The sequence below is a fragment of the Onychostruthus taczanowskii genome, unplaced genomic scaffold, assembly GCF_017590055.1.
Source record: "Onychostruthus taczanowskii isolate IOZ18803 unplaced genomic scaffold, ASM1759005v1 scaffold20, whole genome shotgun sequence".
Lineage (NCBI taxonomy): Eukaryota > Metazoa > Chordata > Aves > Passeriformes > Passeridae > Onychostruthus > Onychostruthus taczanowskii.
Window position 1 is genome coordinate 5392380 of NW_024499240.1, and position 21093 is coordinate 5413472.

General features: G+C 39.2%; 1 protein-coding gene across 2 annotated transcripts in view; it reads right to left on the reverse strand.

The window, feature by feature from the left end:
- The window catches only part of OLA1 (Obg like ATPase 1), a 92097-nt gene extending 72374 nt beyond the window's left edge, over positions 1 to 19723 (reverse strand). The window contains exons 1-4 of one of the 2 annotated variants that reach the window (XM_041403627.1): positions 19615 to 19723; positions 19293 to 19393; positions 17473 to 17616; positions 8415 to 8542 (exon numbers count right to left, since the gene is read on the reverse strand). In XM_041403627.1, coding sequence (XP_041259561.1) covers positions 8415 to 8542; positions 17473 to 17616; positions 19293 to 19393 — 373 coding nt within the window. In that variant the 5' untranslated portion in view covers positions 19615 to 19723. Of the gene's footprint in view, positions 1 to 8414; positions 8543 to 14862; positions 14882 to 17472; positions 17617 to 19292; positions 19394 to 19614 lie in introns of those variants that run through there. The other variant, XM_041403628.1, reaches the window with a different exon arrangement.
- Between the last annotated feature and the right edge of the window lie 1370 nt (positions 19724 to 21093).

The window sequence follows — 21093 nt, forward strand, 5'->3', positions numbered from 1 at the left end:
CAGAAATTTAATTACATACCTAATGAGAAACACTGAAGAATCTTCTTGCCATTTTATCAACAACAGATGAAGTTTCGCTTTAACTGCAAAATCTAAAATAAGTACCAAAAGTAGCATTTCTGAGGTATTTTGCAAAAACAAATAAATGTTTGGCTTGGTATTTTGTTAATTGTCTCCAGACACAGAGGCTCCAAGGTGTTGCTTGAGACTAAAGACCTTCCTGGCATCAAACCTGAAAGCAACAGTTCCCAAAGCAGTTCTTGCAACTACTGCTGATAAACATACAGCATTTAAATCCAGCCCATTGCTAATTCTGCTTTCCACAGAAGATACTATAATAAAAATTCATCTTGAAATACACTAGAAAATAGTTGGGAGAAACTGTATGAAGCAAATACAAGAGTGGCAAATTCCAAACTGAGAAAAAAACAGGCCATAAGTATTTATGCTGAGAAGCCATTGATAACTAATACATAACTCGTTGTAAACCCAAGTAGAAAAGCAAACCTTCATCTTCACCCAATGTGAAGCTGGACTTCATCAGAACAGAAGAGAAAGTCTGGAAAGCATATTGAAAACATACCAACTATCTTTGTTGAAGGCTCCTCAAAAGAAGCCAGCAGATTTCCACATCAATACTTCAGCATTACAACAGCACAAAGGCACATCTGCAACCAAACCCTACATCTCAATAACATCTCAGCATAAATAACAGTCATAAGAAAGTCAGATTTCTTCAAATTCCAGTGGACAACATGCAAGATTTGAAAGAAAACATCCCTAAGTCTTGTAAACTTAGAAAAAAAGAAAATGGGGGGAAAAAAAAAGGATGTAACTGGCGTATTTCCTATGGCTGCCTTTTTACAAACATTTTTCATCCCACCAATCTCAGCTCCCTCAGCTAGAACAACATGACTATTTGCTGTATTACATATTTAATCTGATTAGAGAAATTACCTATTTTTAAAATAACCCAGCAAGAAGAACATGGTTATTTTTAAGACCCAAACCCCCTTTTACTACTTTGTTTCACAAGCAGTTCCAACAGCACAGAACCAAGTGGCAGCTTATTTATGAGAAAAGGTGTCGGAGCACGGAGCCGCTTCAGCTCACAGACCTTCCCATCCAGTGTACAAGTCTGGGACAATGTATGACTTGGAAAGGTACAAGCACCTATTTTTCTGAAAGTGGCTTTTTGGCTATTGTAGAAACCAGGCAGCTCCCATTAACAGCAATTCTGAAAGGAACTGAACCAGAGCTTTTTCTGTCCATTTATTAAACAGTCTCATAAACTCTCATAAGCAAAGACAAAGGAAATCTAAACTGACAATCCAAGGATCTCGGACAAATTTGCTTGACACAGAACAAAAAGGAGGTATATATATTAATTATATCTTACAACAGCGTATCTTAACTAACCCAGAAGCTTTGATTAGTTTGTCTAGGATAATTAACTTAGAGCCAGAAAAAGAAACCCAAAGCCAGGTTCCTCCTGGTCTTCATTTACAGTAGTTAGTCCACTGTTCAGTACACAGCAATCAGATATGTAAACTGCTCCTTGTCTATTTTAATACTGAAGGAAATTATCACCTCAGCTAATTTGGTATTGACTCACTTGCATATTCAACCCCAAAGCAACAAGGGACAACGATAAAGAGCCCCTGAGCAAACTCCTACTGCCGTTCACAAACGCAGGGCAGCCCATGTCCTCAGCTGTGCTAGGAAGCATGGCCACCTACAATTCAATTGAGAAACAGAAGTGCTTCAAGGAACCTCCCTAATTAATTGAAAGTTTTCCTTAAAACTCTGCATAAAAATAAAAATTAAATAAACAACACTTTCTCAAAAGCATTTTTTACAAAACCCAACACTTTCACAAAAGCAACTTTCTGAAAGGGATGCTACAATCTCAGTTTACAGATTACTCACCTTTCTGATACAATCATGCAGCTAATTGACGTAAAAACAACCACTTATCTTTTTGCAAAGAACTGTTACTTCACATTTTCTGGAGTAGCCTTCCTCTGACCAAAGGAAAACAGGCAAACATTTAATATTAGAAAACAAAAACACTAGAAACATTAGGAAAAAAAAAATCCATCTGCAGTACTTTTCCCTTCAAGCTTTCAAGAAAGTCCATAAACAGCAAAAAAAAAAAAAAATTAATAAATTATTAAACTATCACTGTTTTTAAGAAGTCCGGATACTCTACACCATCAGCAAAGACACCCACTCAAACAGGTAAATGTGTATTTCACAGTCACCTGAGCACCTCAACTCTATCACACATTGACAATTTCTTTGAAGTATTACAAAGAAAAACTCATCTGCATTGCCTAAATAGCAATTACACACTGCCAAATCACACACACAGAACTGTAATAAAAGTAGTCGTAGGTCAAATAATAGCAATGAGTCAGTAAAGATAGCCTGCCTGGTCTTTATTCTCAGGGGAGGGAGGGTTTACTGGTCAAGTACTTTATGACTCACAGTACAGTATATTAGAAATTTTCTATGTATTCTTTAGAATTGAGAGATTGCCCTTGTAGCTCAGTAGGTAGCTCTCCTGTTTCTGGCCTGCGAGGTCATAGCTTTAAGTCCCTGCTGAGGAAACTTAACAAGTTCCATCTATAAATAGAATGGCATTAGATGCTGCTACTCTAGTAAGGGTGGTGGCCTTTAGATGGGAAATTTTATGTTTTCATCTGTTCTGATAAAAAAAAAAAGAGGCATAAAGAGGCATAGGATATTATGATAAAGATGAATGACAAAGTGGGTTCCAAAATCCACTGTCACTTCAATCAGCGTGATACTAACAAATCTAGCATTATCAAGCTATGGTAAAGGCTAGACAAGAACACAAGAACAGTAATTTTCCTTCTCAATGAGAATAAGTAATTAAATAAAATTACAGACTTTACCATATTTGAGACTGCAACCTCCTAGGTACAATACAATCAAAATTCAATTTGTTACATCAAGAGGCAACCTCAACATAAAATAAATTTTGGACTGTTTGATTAATAACAATGTTTGAACATTTATAGCTCTCTCTATCTGAAGAAGTAAAGTATATCCTTGAGAGATACTGATTTAATTATCATGGATTAACATGATACATATAAATTTTTGCTCCAAATATCCATATACTTGGGGAGGCTTGTTCAGCTCTCAGAACAACTACTTGTGAGAAATTTCTAAATGAAACCTATTTTAACACTTACCTGAGTTTATTTGTGCTTTAAAGTGTAACCACGTAGCCTTAGAGGAACACAGATTCAAGCTCAGGTATCACTTTCATTTAGTCTGGCAATCTAATTTACTGTTCAATAAAGACAAAGGCTAACTCACTGCAGTGATAACAATTTTCCAGCACCTGTTCCACAGTCTGCACCCACATGTCCAGGAAAACAAACTCACTCCTCTGCTGGAGATGAAGCCATAAACAGAATACTGTGAACAGCTCTGAGGTACAAAACCAAAAATTTTGCTCATGTACACACACCGAAAGAAAAGAAACACCAGCAATGTAACAGGAGATTAGGGTGCGATTTCCTGCATCTCAAACACACTAACATTATGTTCAAGGATGGCAACAGATCTTGCAATGTTCTTCTGCAATTTTTCAGCGTAAGAGGTTACTGCCCTTCCTAATTACCTTCTTGCCTAAGTGAAAAGTCTGATTAGTTAAAAGTTTTCCACAGCCAGCCAAATTAAGCTCATTGATCCTGCACTGGCACTGATCTGTCAAAGAGGATGCTGGTGTACAAAACGTCTCCCTCTCTCCTGCCAGTGTAGATTTCAAGGTAGTAGTAGTTGAAACTGCATGAGAGAAGATTGACAAGAATCCCACCCTGGCCCTTTAATTCCACTATCAACATTTTGGACAATAACGTACTAGTATCCAAAGCACACACAAGAGGCTCTTTTCTGCTCTTCAGATCCTTCTACAAACAACCACTTTTAAGCATCATCAGCCTTCATCCCAAGTCTCTTTCCCTGTTCTTGTATTGAAATTTTGAAACTGCAAATACAAATTATTTCAATTTTAGGGATGATTTTGCTAAAAGGAGTAGAGGAATGCCATCTTCATAACTCTGTGATTAAAAAAATCTCCTATGTGAAGTCTTTTCTCAAAATCGAAACTGTACAATATTTAACTGAAAAAAACCCAAACAAAAAATCTACAAAGAAAAAACCCACAAGCACTAGATTAACACATAGACACAACTGCCAGTTTAATTTGAAAGCTTTCACCATTTCTGGTTTAATATGGAGAAGTTACTGAAAGCCAACTGAAAGTTTCGCTGAACAATGAGCCATTGCAAATATTTTATTAAACTTTAATTCAGTTGCTCTAACAATAAATAAGAAGAGAAAACTTCAATAGGGACTATCATCTACTCAATAGCAAACATCAATACATCTTGATAGTGTAACACTAACAAGTCTGATATGTACAGACTATTTTTAAACACTGGTAGCTTAGCAGTGAACGATTTGTATTTGTAAACAGGCAACACTTTTTTAACAGGTGTCAATTGCACTTAGTAATATAAAACAAAACCAAAGCATCTTCAAAAAATTGAACCAAAATATGTCAAAGACAACGCCACGTTTTTAAAGACTGATATATTAACATCATTTCAAGGTGAATTTTGACACATTGTTCAGATATTAGAAGTGACAGAGTCAAGCTACAGCTGCATAAACTGAGCCACTGTGATTCCCAAAGCACAGAACATGCATGCTGAAAGGATGAGATGCAAGTCATACTTTGTTCAATGAAATGTTAGCGCAGTGGAGTGTGGCCAAGTGATATCCTCACTGCCTCCTCTCAGTAGCAGTCAGATTTCAGGAGCAGTAATAAGCAGGTATGGTTTCTTGTTAGAGAACATGGGGGGAAAATGCATCATGCCTCAAGCATATAAAAGCTATGGATGATTAGCATCTTCATATAGAAAACACACACTTTTTACTGGAAGTCAAAAAAATCAGTGAAAAAAGAGGACATATCTTATTCAGTTAAATAACTTTATCATCACTCTGATTTTTGTGGGCAAATCAAAACATTGGCAGTAGTACTAAAAGTTACCACTAACCTTCATAATGGTAAAAAAATAGTTAAGTCAACTTGATTTTAAATGCTGAGCAAAAATCAGCAAAAATATTGTCAAACTCAGTTTTGATTAGTGCTTTTTTGAAGAAAGAATAAACTACGCTCAACTGACATGATTCATAGCTATCAAAGCTTTAAGTAATGACAAATAGCTTTAGGAGTTACCTAAAACCCTGAAGGAGGCAGAACCAGGGGGTGGACTAAACATTTCCAGTTTTAACAAACATCAAACTGGAGCAAAAGCAATTAAAGCTTTCTAGGAACCCGCTGGCACTGGTCACACCAGCCACTTCCGCAAGACCGCAGGGGATGTTTACCTAGCTTCACAGCTCTTTCACTCCTATCACAAAGAACAAGATTTCACGGATTATCAGTTACCAAACTCCCCATCCTGCTAAAAGGCAGCTGGAGCTCCTCTGCTGCGAAGTCCGAGCACTTCCAGAAGAGCAAAGCAGGAGCTTCCCAGCCCTACGTGCCTTCAGTGCCCCAGCACCGAGTCACCGCAGGCAGCTCGCAGGATCCTCTGCAGGACTGGCACACCAGGGGATGGCACAGCTGAGCTCTCAGGCTCTTCCACGCAACCCAAAGCTGCCTGCCCTACTTTAAACATTAGGCATACAACTCTGTTTTCTTATTAATTGAAAAGGAGCGTTTGATAGCAAAGTACTTCTACAGACGAGCTTCCTCCCATTCTGTACCTTTGAAGAGAAAGACTGGATTTCATTAAATAAACTAAAAGTAAGAGAAAAATGTGGAACATATTTTCTAGAAAACTAGGACTGCAAAATATCAGTGGGAAGAGAAATTCAAAAACATGAAGAGCTCTGGCTATTTAACACCCAGTACGTTCAAAAACTTGACAGAGATGTAGCAGTGACTAAATACTGGTATCTACCACTTTCCTCACTGAAGCATTGTTTAAGCGTAATTTGTAAATTTACACTTGTAACAAAATTGCCATTTATAGTTCACCATACAAAGAAAGTAATTTTCTACAAGTACTTGTGACTGATCTGCCATAAAAGTTGAAAGGTGGTTAAAGCCATTAAACTGGGGAAGAAACACTATGATAACCTTCAAACAGCCTGCCTTCTGTCACCACACAAAACACTGCTGCTTCAGTCAAAACTGCAGTACACCTGAAACACAGAGAACAGAACTGTCAGAAATGCTCCAAATTAAACCATGAAACTTGGAAGATGTACAAAGCTGTACCTTAAAGCACGTGCCAGGTGGGACTGTGGGACTGCAAACACCACTATCCAGGACAGACAACCATTTCAAAATTAAATCCCCCATTCACTCAGACAGTAAGTAAGCAAGTATATCTGAGGTTTTCAGAACTGGGTGTGACCAAAAATAAATTATACCCCTACCCCTAAGAAATTGGGATAACATCTGAAATTTTTCTTTTTAAGTGTATGGAGACCAACTGGTTTAGTGTAAGTATGAGCATTTTCAGTTTGCAAATTTTTACAGAAAAAAAAATATCTACAGAAAATATCAAAACCCAAGAATGGATTGCTCTGTTCTGCAGGAGAAAACTTAATTCCCTTTTTTGCTGAGCTAAAATAATCTACTTCATACTGTCACTAATCATGCATAAAAATACAGTGGTGCTCAACACCAACTTACCTCTCCTTTTACTTGTCCTGTTACCCAACCATGTGTGGCTGCCCTGTGTTGCCTGTTTCCTTGCATATATACAATATACCTTAGATACATAAGCAATGTTTTTATTGATTTAATCAAAACCATATATATCAGGAAAAGTAACAGTCTAACAAGGATATGGAAATTTGAAGACTGAAAATTCACAGCCATTTCAAGATGTGGGTATTGTCTCTTTTTAAATGAAGTTAAAGAAAGTAGAGAATCAACCAGGTGGAAACAGAATTTCTCCTCAGCTTTATGGCATGTAAGAGCTAATGTGTGTACCTTGTGGTGGATGAACAAACAGGCAACAGCCTTCTCCAAAAAACATCTCAGAACACAGAGGTAAAAACAGTGTATTCTGTCATGGCAGCTAAAAAAATGACAAATATACCTTCTGTCCTAAAGAAAACGCAGTTTAACACATCCTGAACGCAGTTTAACACATCAATAAATAAAGAAAACAGGATCAAACCCTTCAGCCTAGAACTATAAAATACCTTTGCTGAGCTACCCAAAGTCGGTGTCACCATACCCAACTCCATTCCTATCAAGCCACTTTCTTACCTATTGTTAACTTAATTAATACAACTTGGTTAATTCTCAAACTGCTTTCTGCAAAATTACCAACTGAACCAAGCTAAGTCAAAGCCTAACAAGCCTTTCTTCAATATACTCAGGCATGCAGAGCTTGAAGCCTACACCACAAACCCCCAGTGACCTGCTTCTGAGTACCTGCCTGGCATCCATCAAAAAGAAAAAGACCAATTCTCTGAAGGACTCTGCTTCCCATGCTGCCCACTACCACAGGCAGTAGTAGTGTGTATCACAACAGCACAAAGACAGCGAGCAACACTTTCAGTGCTCAAAGGTGAAAACGTGTTCCAGATCAAATCAAAGTGAAACCAAACACTAAATTTTTCATGCTCTGAAAACGCACAATCCCCAGATCACTTCCTGTTACAGCTCTTCCTACCAACATTTTATAATTCTTATCTTCTCTTCACCTTCAACAACACCTCCTTTCCAGCTTGCTGGCATACAAGTCTCACCCTCCAGTCTCCTGCCTATTACCCTTGAACAGAAGCAGCCTGCCTGGGTTTTTCTTAAGTCACTTTCTACTGGGACTGCAGAGATTCAGTGTTCAGTGTCCACCCATCAGGCCGAAAACTGGCAGATGGTTTCGGGGCACTGGTTCCCAAAGATACACAGTTCACCAGGAACTTGAACCAAAGCCTGGTAAAAGGCAAGAAAGAAATTTCATCCTCTCCGGATCTGAAAAGTATAAGGATTTACAAAAGCAGCAGATTTCTACTTCCATTTCTGTTGTTTATTAACACATTTCATTTTTCCTTCTTCATGAAATTAGACAAACTGCCACGCACTGCCAGCAAAAGAAAATGAAACATCATTACTGCAGATTTCCAAAAACCCAGTTTCTTTTTAAGTCTTCAGTACAAAGCTAATGAAGAAAGGCATACCTGTTACATAGCAGAGGATGAGGATTGTCTTGGCTGGAAAAACCTGATGGCTTTGAATTGAATGGTAGAAGTTGAATTGTAATAGATATTTGCTCCACAGTTATTAATTACATTATAACAATGTTGATCTTAAGCTAGAGAAAACAGATAAGTTTACATACGCATCAGATGAAAGATCCCATCACAGGCGTTAATGTGAGACAAGAAGGAATTTCCTAATCCTTGTCCAGTGTGGGCTCCTTTCACAAGGCCAGCAATATCCACCACATTCAGAAATGCTGGAATTTTGCTGAAATATAAAAATTAGAAGTTTCATTACTTAAGCATATTAGCCAACATTTTTGGCACAGAAATAAATTCAGAACATGAAAATCCAACACTTCTATTCTGGAACAAGTTAAACATCACAGTGTGCAATGCATAAGACAAAATTCCCCCCATCCCATGTAAAACATCCATTCTCTAAGTTCTCTGTAAATATTCATGTAAAATGAAGTCAACTAGTGTGGAATCATACAGACAACGACACAATAATCAAGCAGGCCTGGAAGGCTGAGGCATAAATATGTCATATGTAATGCACAGTTTTCACAGGACCAAAGGGATAAGACACAAAAGGCCATTGCACTCTGCTATTGCAAACCTCCAAGGTTACCATTTAGTTCAGCAGGTTATGCAACTTTCTCAAAAGAGCAATTTTTTTTAAATACAGTGCTGATTAAAATTAGCAGTGACCAGAGTAATGCAAATAATTTGGGAAAAAAAAGCAGATAAGTTAAGATGGTATTATAATATAAATAGCTGTGATGTTTTCCACCATAGTGAACAGCAAAGGGTTAAGGAGACATGTTCATATGACATTTTATACACAACAACAGAACAGTCATTAAGTTCAAATTAGCTGACAAAAACCAGAAAAAAAGCTTTTAAATTATGGGAAATTATTTATAAAGTGCAAACCTTCTATCCTCCACAAATTCTCAACTTGTTAAAAAATGAACAAATAACTTAATGGGCATTAAACTTTTCATGTACACTCTAAACCAAATTACTTCTCAAAATCCAGCTGAATCAGGAAAAAACCCCAAGAAATCACCAAAACTTTCTGATAAGGTATTGCCTAAAAGAACCTTCATATGCTCTATGCAACTAACACCATCATCAAGAACAGTGGCAGAGACAGAACCACAGTGAAATGCTGCAAATCCCCGACTTGGAAAAGACCAGAAACTACACACCACAGGCTCAAGATCTCCAGCTTGATGGCTCCAAAATAAATGGTGGAAGAGTAGCTCATTCCCATCAAACACTCCATCACCCTCGCATTTCACAAGCACTATGCTAGGACTAATACAGCAGCTCATCATTTTACTGGCAGTAGGTACAGCAGCAAACTCCCAAACCCACAGCTTCCACACAGCCCCACGGAGATGGGTGTGACCACCCCAAGGCAGCATGGGGAAAAAGAGCTGATCTGGAAAGCACTCCCCCTGTTCTGTGGTGAGTGTTCTTCAACATGAGATTCAAATCCAAAGATATCAATTCTGTGGTCCACCTTAAGATGCCTTTTCTAAAGACCTACCTTTGCAGTGCTGTCCACAGACAGAAACCACCACAAAGGTGGGAATGAGGGCTAAGGGATAACCTAGCCAGTAATCTTCTAGGCAGTATTACACTTCTGAAATCTTTATTGTCCACAGCCCAAACTGAGCTTATTTTTATTAGTGTGACAACTTGCTGATAAATGCGTGTTTTCAAATACTGAATATTTGACATGACTGCTGTCAGATCTGTAACAGTGGGAAACTCCACCAGCAGGAAAACCACCTGCCTCATCACAGTGCCTGGTATGGCGGCTACAACTCAGAAAAAAATGCAGTTACAGAAATCTATGGATCATTGTCTCAGTTCTGACCAACTGACTTAGGTAGAACAAAACACAATTCCAACTTTTTTTTCCTTTGGTACTACCCCACTTTCATTTGACTGCAAAAAAAAAAAAAAAAAAAAAATCAGCAGATGGGCTTCCTCACTTCAAATTAACTCTCTAATTTGGGGAGATATGATTCACTAGAATCTGTTTGAGTACGGAACATCAATTATTTCTGGAAGAGTGGTGACCTAAAGGTTTTGTTTTCAACCTTGCTCTAACACTTCCAAGGAAAAATTATTTATTTCAAGTAAAATAATTTCACAATACAAGATCCGAACAATATCTTTTTGTTCACCAAGGTGAAGTTCAAAGTGTCACTAAACCTGCCAGGTATAATACATTAGGAACTTAGTGGCATGCTCCAAGTAATTAACATCTTTGTGATGTACTTAGAAAGAAACAATTATGTAACACAATACAGAATGTTACTTACATTCAGGTAACACAACAGTGACTTTAAATTTCACTAGGCCCATGAAAAGAAGGGCACATCCTTGGGAAGACAGATATTGTGTGCTGCAAGTTAATGCTGTGGAATGCAGTCAAAAGTACATGAATGTAAGTACACTCTGAAGTAAACCAATTTTGCGAATTTCTTTAACTACCAGTACATAAACTCAGAACAAATCCTTATCTAAGACACTATGAAGAATAACTCACATTCTGAAGACAGAAGCCAGTAAATATGAATGCATTAATCCAGTAACTCCCTTTGCCTGATACAAAAACTAACATACTTCAGAAGAAACTGCAGGCAACTTCCCAGTCCTTGCTTTTTGACATTTAACTACCCAGCAGCAAGACAGAAAAACACCACTCTTTAAAGCACTTCTCCATTGTCATTTTAAACCGTGTTTTAAGGAAAACAAAGGTGGTGTAAGAAATGCTCTGTGCTCCCCCCTCACCTTTCTGGTAGGATTAACCTCCTGGCCAGCCATCAGAACAATTCACACTTTCACTACAAAGACACCACATTAGGGCAAGACAGATACCTTCACATGCAGATGAGCACTCTTATCACCAGAATCAACCTCATTTGCTACACAATGGAAAGAAAATCCCAACACGTTTCTTTCACAGTAGAGTAACACAAGCAAGAGACCTTTGAAGTGTGTGGGTTTCCAGGGCGCTTTCTCACCTTCGGGTACCACAGAGCTCACATTCCAAGCAAATTAAAACTATTCCCACTGGCAGACACCTTGCCTGGCTTAAATCTGTTTCATGGTTTCATGGTAGAAAGATGAACACACAAAAAACAGAAAAAGGCACAAGCTAGTCACACTTGCCTGTACTCTGAAGGACAAGGAGTCAACATTATGAAACTAAGTAACGAGAGAACACTGCACAGAATGAGGGGAAAGTACCGTATGTCTTAAATATGGTTTATTGAAGACTTAACTGCATTTTGCTTTTTTTCTCCTCCTCTAAACAAATTAATTTCCATTTCTTAAGATTCATTAGTCAGCATTAGCATAAGGTCACTGAGCCTCAAATGATCATCAGGAACAGGTGGCACCAACTGATCATTTGTACAAATCAGTGCTACACCAACCTACCATAAAGCATGTCACAAAGGTTTATAATATGAAACAAAACACCAAATCCAGAAGTATCTCTATATTTTAACCACAGGTTTAATCCTTGAGCAGAGATTTTTTTACCTCACTTCAAAAAGCATTAGCATTGAGTTTGTGTTAGTGTACCACCTTCACTGTATGAGCAACCATGCAGTAAAGAGCACAAGACTCACTGGGCCAGATAAAGCACAGTTTTGCAGTCTGGTGGTTAGGGCATTTTCAGGAATGAAACACTTATGCATCCATAGGGTTACATATTTTGTAGAAAAGAGAAATCCTTCCTTCCTTCCTGAAAATTCATACAACTTAAGTAAGTGTCATCTGTTACCATTCACAAATGACCTGAAGTACAAGCAGCAACACAGAAAGAGAACATGCATATTGTGGCACTCTCTTTGAGAACCATCCAACTCTCAGTCTGTCCTCACTGCTGTTTTTGGCTCATTTCCAAACAAAACAGTTTGAAACTCCCGCTTCCAAGAGACTGTTACAGCTCCCCCAATCAATCTTGCAAGCAGTTTTGACCAATGTAAGCAAAACTCCTCATGGGCAGTTAAAGGAATCTGTTTCCATACAACTAGGTACTGCAGATGAACCCTGGTCATTTCTATGCAAGAATGATTTCATTAATAGCATTTTACCCATGGTACTGACAAACAAGACTTGAACCTGATGGCACATGAACCAGAAGTGAAAAATCTGCTAATTAAATTGTGCTTATATGAATTATAAGAAGGTAAGAGACTCAATGTGGATTACAACACATGCTCTGTGTCCTGTACATACCAAACACCTGCATTCTCAAACTATTCAGTAAGTTATTACACCAACAAAATATAACTAATTACATTTCGCCTTCTCTCATCAGGCAGAAAAGATGGCCCAAGTCACCATTACCTAAGATTTTTCATTCACTGCTGACAAATAAGTAATCTAGAACACACATCACAGCCCAGCTCACAGGCTCAGAACTAACTGAAGAGCAGGCAAACTCAGTAACACCTAAGGAAAAAGAACATTAACAACAGGATATAGTTACCAATTTCCAGCAATTTTCAGTAAAAAAAAAAAAAAAAGGCTTCTTTTACAGATGCTGATATGTTAAGAGCTCCAGTCTGCTAAGTTATTGATCTCTCACTTAGAAACTACAGGTGGTTTCCATTTAGATAAATGCTCTTCTTAAACATAGCCTAAGTCCCCCATGATGTCCCTCAGAAAGTCCCACTGCTGATCTGGTTTCTACAAAATGCTTTCCAGCAACTGATTAAGTAATTTTGACTTTAAAACTTTATCATGTACCTGAATATGCTATCCTACAATGAGTTCAAGGGAACTTTCAGTTAATACTGCAGAAGACTTTCCTGATCTAGACAGTAATGGGATTTACTCAGATTTAGTTCAGTAACCATCACTTGAGCAGTGAAGATCTAAATGAATGAATTTTATCAATCTGCAACGCACAGAACAAATTAAAGCAATCTGCTGACAAAAAAGACAGACATCCTGAAGTATAATGTGCAGTGCTGGAGTTGAAGAGGGGTAGCTGCAATTTAGATATTATCCTCCTTTGAGATAAATTTTAAGGCACTTTTGGTTAAGTTTGAAAAGGACATCCAAGACAGATCCGAAATAGTCTAGGTGGAAGAGAAACATTTGTGGTTACAATAAGCTTTGTGTTTGTGAACACATGTGCAAGGCAGCTCACAGGTGCAAACAAGGAATGAAACAAATGCTGACAACTTTTTAAGTAGTTTGATTCATCCCTTCTCTCCACTCACTCCTGCTTATAATATCACTTGATTTTAAGCAAGGGAGGAAGCAGAAATGTATGACTTTAAAATCACCTTTTCATTAAGACTTTCAGACAGGCTGATTCCTATCAGCCAATGCAGTCATTGGGTGTAATTACAGTTAGGCTGTACGTTAATTACCTGAGGTTTACAGTGCTTCTTCCTGAGTACTTCTTTTAGTTAGTCATGTAACTTGAAGTAGAAAAACGCAAATAATGGCAGTGAGGAGATTATTGGGGCACAAAAAAAAAATGAAATAAAGAGAAAATTGCAATTTCCTCTACCACCTCGGTGGAAATTATTTTGTGGCTGGACTCCAGTGTCACTTGAGGCACATCTCCTGGTCAGGCACAGCACACCACAACCATGGCACCAGGCTGGGGAACCTACGGCTTAAGAGTGCTGGGTACATACACCCAGAGGCTTTCAAGCTACTCGTGAGTTAGGACAAAAATCACTGTTCAAATTACATGAGTTTGACATACTTACACTAAAAAAAAGTAGTTCTAAATCTAAGGTGATTAAGCAGCACTTGAATTAAATTTAGAACAGAACATACACAAGAAAATAGCTTCATTAAAGCTTTTATTAAATTACTAAAATTTCTTCAGATGCACTATACACACAGGGGTTTTTTTGTGCAATATACCCATCACTCCTAAACACACAGTGTCCCATGAAATATTAACTGCAGTTAACAGAGCAACTCTTTCTGGCTTCCATGTCACAATTTTCATGTCAGGAGCTACTTGTTGAGATGAAAAACATCTCTTTTCCATTAGAAATTAGAACTAGCAGACCTCATCCTCTACTACCTACTTAGTATTCATAGATAGGTAGGGGGAAATACACCTTTCTGCTTTAGTTCCTGCTGAAGTGAATCAGTCTACAGAAAATACTCTCTTTCCAGTTACTAAACTGGAACTAATCCAATCATTAGTCTGTAAAACCTTGCTTGAAAGTATCTGTACTGCGGGACAACAAAATTAGAAATCAACCATCTCCTTTCTGAGAAAGCTACACATGGGCACAATGTAACAAAGGAGTTTTCACTGAATATTGAGAAATTTATAACAAACAAATAAGTAGTTTAAATACATACATTGAGTTAGTAACATAATATAAACAAACACCTTAAAATCACAAGCATTCAAAATTGTGTTTAATATATTAAGGTTTCTGGGTTTTTTAGTATCCACAGTTTCATTCACACCAAAAAGCATGCAGTAGTAACAGTAAAGCTCAAAGAAATCATCTCTATCATTTGGCAACAACATAGCAGCTTTTACTGTAAGTTCTTAGAGCCCACCTTCTGTGTACAGTCTATACCATTCAACTTATTTATTGTCAACAGTCACATACATCCCACTGCTGCAGAAAGAAAAAAAGCATAGGTTACAACTTCTGCCAGTGTACCTTAATCTATTAAGTACAGATTTACCTGCAGATAATTGTCTCTAAATTTTTACCTATGTGATTTCATTTACAAACATTTACACTTCCAATTAATACCAGTCAGCTTCCAGCATGGGCTAACAAGGAACAGCACAGCAGTCCCAACGAAGCTGAGGCTCTCCTCTTTTGGAGAGAGGAATGGATCTCCAAGCAACAGACAGTACCTGAAGATCCCAACTCTTCCTCCAATGGCAGAACAGCAGAACTAACTCACACCAGCAATGCCCCTGCAACAGCCAGTGTCACTGCAGCAGAGCAGTCCCAGCTCCGTGGCACAGACAGCAACTGCCAGCCCAGCCCTGTCCCTCTCCCCCTCTCCTGGCTCCCAGCAGGCACCAAAGCAAGATCACTTTGTCCTCTCACACATTATTTCAGTTAAGACAAAGTCACCCCTTTTTTCTTTTCCCCATCTCCCAACAATGACTGCAAGTCTGTGAAACTAAGTGTAACATATGGGAAATAAAAACCCGAATGCTTTAGATTTTGAAAGACAAAATCTTGAGGCTAGACAAGTGTCCAATTTAAAGAGAATTCACTGTTTATAAACATTCTGTGTTCACAGATGGATTACATCTACTAATCCAAACAAGTAGAAAATTACCACAGAATGTATTACATAAAGATGAAGAACAAAATCAAGACTATACAGAGAAATTAAGACATTTAAATTACAATTCAGTAGCCTATCTTTGTGACTACAGCCTTCTTTTCCTGAGTTAGTCTGAGGCAGACAAGCACAAACAGCCCAGTTAAGTTACCTCAGTCTAGTATCCCACTGGATCACTAATTATCTCTGCTGTATTACTCTTACAGTGAAATACAAAAATCATATAAGCAGCATAAGTGAACTCAGGAGCTATAACTATCCACTAATGCCCACATGCTTTAAGTCATACATGTCTGGAGAAAGTCAAAAGACCATTCAAACAAAAGCTGATTATCCAGCTTGTTATCAAACTCAGTATATTTACTGAATAAAGACAGAAAATATGTTATTTTCATTAATACTTTAGAGTGATGAGTTGAGAGGGAGGGAAGGAGAATTTGCTAGTCAGAGAACACACATACAAGTATTTACAATCTTAGCACTCCCTGTGAAGATAGATGGCCAAAGGCAGGGTGAGGGAAGAGGTAAAAATCTCTTTGTCACTTCAACTGTTAATATGGGAGTAGCCATTCACAGCTAAATGAGAATAAAAAGGGATTACTGACATGACCAAAGCAGCACCAAAAGTACAAGTTAGAAGAAAGCTGTCAACAACATTTAAAAGCTATGTCATTACCTCTGCACAGTCAACAGCCTGAAAGCTCTGTCTCAAATTCAGCAGTTTTAAGATCCATGCAGTAACTATCATGCTTAACACTGACTTGAGCAGGAAAAACAAGATAACATGTTATAACAATCCACCTAAACAAACAGCTTCATATTAGTGCAGTATTTAAAAAACTGCACAATAGTTACAGATGGAAACTCAGAACTGAAAATTAAATTGCTCAGACCTGAAAATTAATTCAGAAAATGGATTTTTGGTTAGTGACTAATTAATCTTTTTTAACTGGGTGAGATCTGGCTCTAAAACTGAGGCCTGAGAGTTGGAAAAAAGCACACACATACATGCTAGTTTGCCCTATGATTTATGTAAACTCACTTGATTCAAGATACCTCTGCAAGTAACTGCAAACTAAAATTAATGAGTCACAAGTCCCTATTTAAGTTTCTGTTTTCTGAAACCACCTTATATTTTGCCGTTTCCACATTGAACATACACAGCAGATTACAGTAATTTTGCTGTTCCCACATTGAACATAAGGTGGTTTTCTGAAACCACCTTATATTTTGCTGTTTCCACATTGAACATACACAGCAGATTACAGTCAATAGCAAAAAAAAAAAGATGTGACAAAATTAACACACTCCTGGAATAATAAGAGAATCAGGAGAGACGTACAAGTAGCAGAGTCTATTGAAAGGAGAGAAAATCAGGCACAAAAGACTGCCCACAAACATACTGCCAAATAACTGAGAATGAAGGGATAATGACAGATACTTGTTTAGCTTCATATAGCACATACAATATTCTGAATGTTTCAAAGTATAGGGTGGAAATCTTTCAAATGAGCAACCTTATGACAAGTTAGGTATGTCCACTACTGTTTGTTTTCCAAATCTCTTCAGAAGATCCTCCATGGCACCTGGAAGCAACCACCTTCGAAGACAGGAACACCTAGCACCAAATGGTGCTGAGCAATGACTGAGAGCTCCTACATTTACCAGTCTTATAAAACAAAGGTCATATCAGGGGCATGGGAAAGGTAAAATCCAGGTAGACACATCATTTCACATTCTAAAACAGACGTCAGTAACAAACTTCCAGATATTATAGTTGCATTAAACTTTTATGAAAAGTTTTGGTTCAGTAATACTATTTCAGCTGCCTAACTGCAGAAAAGTATTAAGAATTACCTTGGAGGTTTGTGATACTGGCACAGGAAGTCAAATCTGTCATCTGGCACAGGTACTCGACTCTCATTTGGATCAATAGTACAGAAAGGAAAATTTTCCGCTGCCGCTTGACTCTTTGTTAACACATTGAAAAACGTTGATTTCCTATGAATGACATACAAACACTCGTAAAGCAGTTCAGTTTAGAAGCATTTAAAAGTACTGGATTAAACCACATTTTAACCCAAAGCAATACGGAGTTTCCCATTTACTTCAACAGCACTGACCACTCCCCTGATTCTAGCAGAAGACACATGCATCTGGAATGCCCCAAGGAAACCCAGTGATGCTTACTTCTCTTCCCTACCCTTTAAAATTCCCCTAGGTATGGATATCGTACACACACGTTAGCCAAAAAAAGTTAAGTCAAAAGCCATGCACACTGGCTATTTCTTATTTTCCTCAAGCACAGTGAGACACCCGTAAAGATGCTAGAAACTTTTTTTTAAACTAGTTTTACCATGACTCACCCTTTCCACACGTATGTTGTTCCTTAAGATTTATTTACATTGTAACACAATTTCAGTATCTAAGCAATAAAAGTCAACAATGAGAACAGGAAAAAAAGTGGCACAAAAGGCAAACCACATCAGTTAATCAATTACCAATAATGTTTTGTGCATACGAAAATACAGTTATACCTCACCAAACTATTTTCATCCTTGTTAAGTATCAGTGGCAACAAGCCTACAAGTACTCTACCCGGGAAAAAAAGAGAACACTTTCCCTTCAACCAAGCAACGGATTACTTTGTTAGCTTGCATGTATTAAGCCAAAAGAGCAATTCTTGATTTATTAGCTCCCAAATTTTCTACAATAAACATTCAGGTTGTTGTGATTATCTGAGCTGCTCTACATACAGCCAACATTCTCAAAAGTCACTTTGAAAGTTACATCATAACATAACTGAAAATGCTATTTATCTCCACTGACATGCAGTACAATGCTACAGCTGATTATTTCCTTTATGGAGCACATCTTAGCTACACCCTGAAAAATAAAGTAAACTATAACAAAAACATAAGAAAGCAGTGCTTCCAGCTTTAAGACATGCACGCAATTTAATTTGTTAAAAATTTAAAGACTGAGAATGCTGAGACGTCCTCTTAGTAAACAGGATACAGAAATTACTACCAAAAAGTTTTGTATATATATCCTCCAGGTAATCACTTCATCTTCCTTTTCAAGCACAGCTCCTGCGAGGAGCCATAACAACTACAGATGAGAAACATGACAGAAATCAATTATTAACATCCCATCATCTCATCCAAACTGTCACTCAGGCTTGTCTCACTGAGAAGTCGTCTTCTTCTCTGAAGAAGTTTCAAGAAAGTCCTCTTCACTGCTACTGACATGGAATGATTAACCCTTTCCTGTGCACAACATCCCAAAATATAAAAGGAATTTGTTGTGCACGTTTGCCTAAGTATTTGCATGAAAACATGCAACACACATACACAACAGTGGAAGTAAGAAAATAGGAGAGACAAAAGACAGGGTTTGATGAAACTCAGCAACTACTAAGACTTTTCCTTTCTTTGAACCCTTCCCTATTATCTTGTCCAGACTCGTACACACCTGCCTATCGCTGCCAGTTTTGCGTCGCTCCACCTGCAAGTACTTCCAGCGAAAGATGGAAGAGCATCACCGAGCAGTCAGACTTGTGTCCCTCAGCTCCTGCCCGCCTGTCTGCACCCACACGGCGCCTCAGGTCCTGCCAAGCGCAGGGGCACAGGCGGGGAGAGCGAGGAGCCTCCCCGCCCGACACCCCGAACACCTACCCCACGTTCGGCAGCCCGACGATCCCGATCTTCAGGGACGTCCCGAACCTTCCGATGATCGGGTGCGACTTAACCCCGTCGCCTCCCTTTTTCGGGGGCATCTGCAAGCACAGAGGAGGGCACACTGAGCTCCCCGCGACACCTCCGCGCACCCTCCACGCCCCGTCCCCTCCCCACACGGCGCAGCGGCCCAGCCGGGGCCTCCGCCTCCGGGAAGCCGAGGAGAGGCACCCGCGCGGCGCCGGCGGCGGCCGGGGGCCGTGCGGGGCTCCTGGCGGCCGGGCAGGCGGCGGTCCCGGCCGTAGCCGAGGTTCCGGCTCACCTCGGCGCGGAGCCGCCTCGGAGCAACAGCGTCAGCGGCCCCTCGCACGCGGACGCGCCGGCGGAAGGGGCGGCGCAGCCGCGGGGGAAAGGTCGCGCCGGGCGGGAGGGAGCCCGGCACGGGCCCGCCCCGCCCGCAGTGACAGCCCGGCCCGGCCCCGGCCCGAGCCCGGCTAACAGCAGCGGCTGCCGCCGAACGGCGGAGCGCCCGCAGTAACGCTGCTCGCAAGTGCGTGCGCAAGTCGATGAGGTTGGAAAAGACCTCTAAGATAATGGAGTCCAACCTGCGCCCAAACACCACCTTGTCAACTAGACCGTGGCACTGAGTGCCACGTTCAGTCTTTCCTTAAACACCTCCAGCACCTCCCTGGGCAGCCCATTCCAATGTTTAATCAGCCTTTCTGTGAAGAAATTTCTCCGCATGTCCAGCCTAAACCTTCCAAGGAACGGCTGAAGAAGACCATGTCCTCTAATCCTGTCACTGGGTGCCTGGGAGAAAAGGCTGACCCCTACCTGGCTACAACCTCCTTCCAGGGAGTTGTAGAGTGATGAGGTCACGACCCCTGAGCCTCCTCTTCTCCAGGCTAAGGTCCTGGTCTTCTGTTTGCCAACCCATCAATCCTGCAACAGAGCAGGAAGCACTGGAAAGGTAAAATATCCAAGCCCAGAAAAGTGCCATAGGATTTTTGGATTCAAAGGCGCGCTGGTGCTTAGGCACATCATTAGATTTTTGTGCATGCTTATCTAGATAAAAGGCATATGGTCAGGAGGAGACCCTTGTAAATAAATGGTGATTGATTTATAGCATTTACATGGCAAATTAATAAAATAATCTAGGAATAAAATAGAGAAGTTATGAACAACAGATGAAACATTTAGACTCTATGAAAAATTAATTGTAGAATATGTTACAGAAGTCAGATCAGGACTCTTCAAAAAAATTAGACATTTTCTTGAACTCAGGCTCTGCTTCTCTGAATCACTAAAGACAGGCACCATCAAGTGTTGCCTGCTAAGAAAATTGAAGGAGAGAAAGCAGTAAAAACTATTCTTATAGCATGCCCTATTTAAAGTCCATAAGACAAAATTCTCAAAACTTGAAAAACACAAGAGTGAAGGAGTCAAGGTGAGAGTATCATCAGATATATATCACCTCAGTCACAGTAAAAGGAATATAATGTTGAACATATTTTAGATTTTTTTTTAAAGAAAGGACACTTTTACTAAGCTTAATCTGAAACTGTACATAAAAAAGTCTGTTACAACTTTTAGATTTCAGTGACATGAGATTTGTGCAACAATAATATTGAGGAAGAGAATGCTGAGTTTTCCCATTAGTATACTGATAATAACAGTTCTTGCTGGTAATATATTTATGTGGTCTTTCTACTGTCTTAAAATATATCACTATAAACATAAGAGGGGGGAAAAGCATATCTATTTCAGATTCAGATACAGTTACTTAGTTATTGAATAAAGC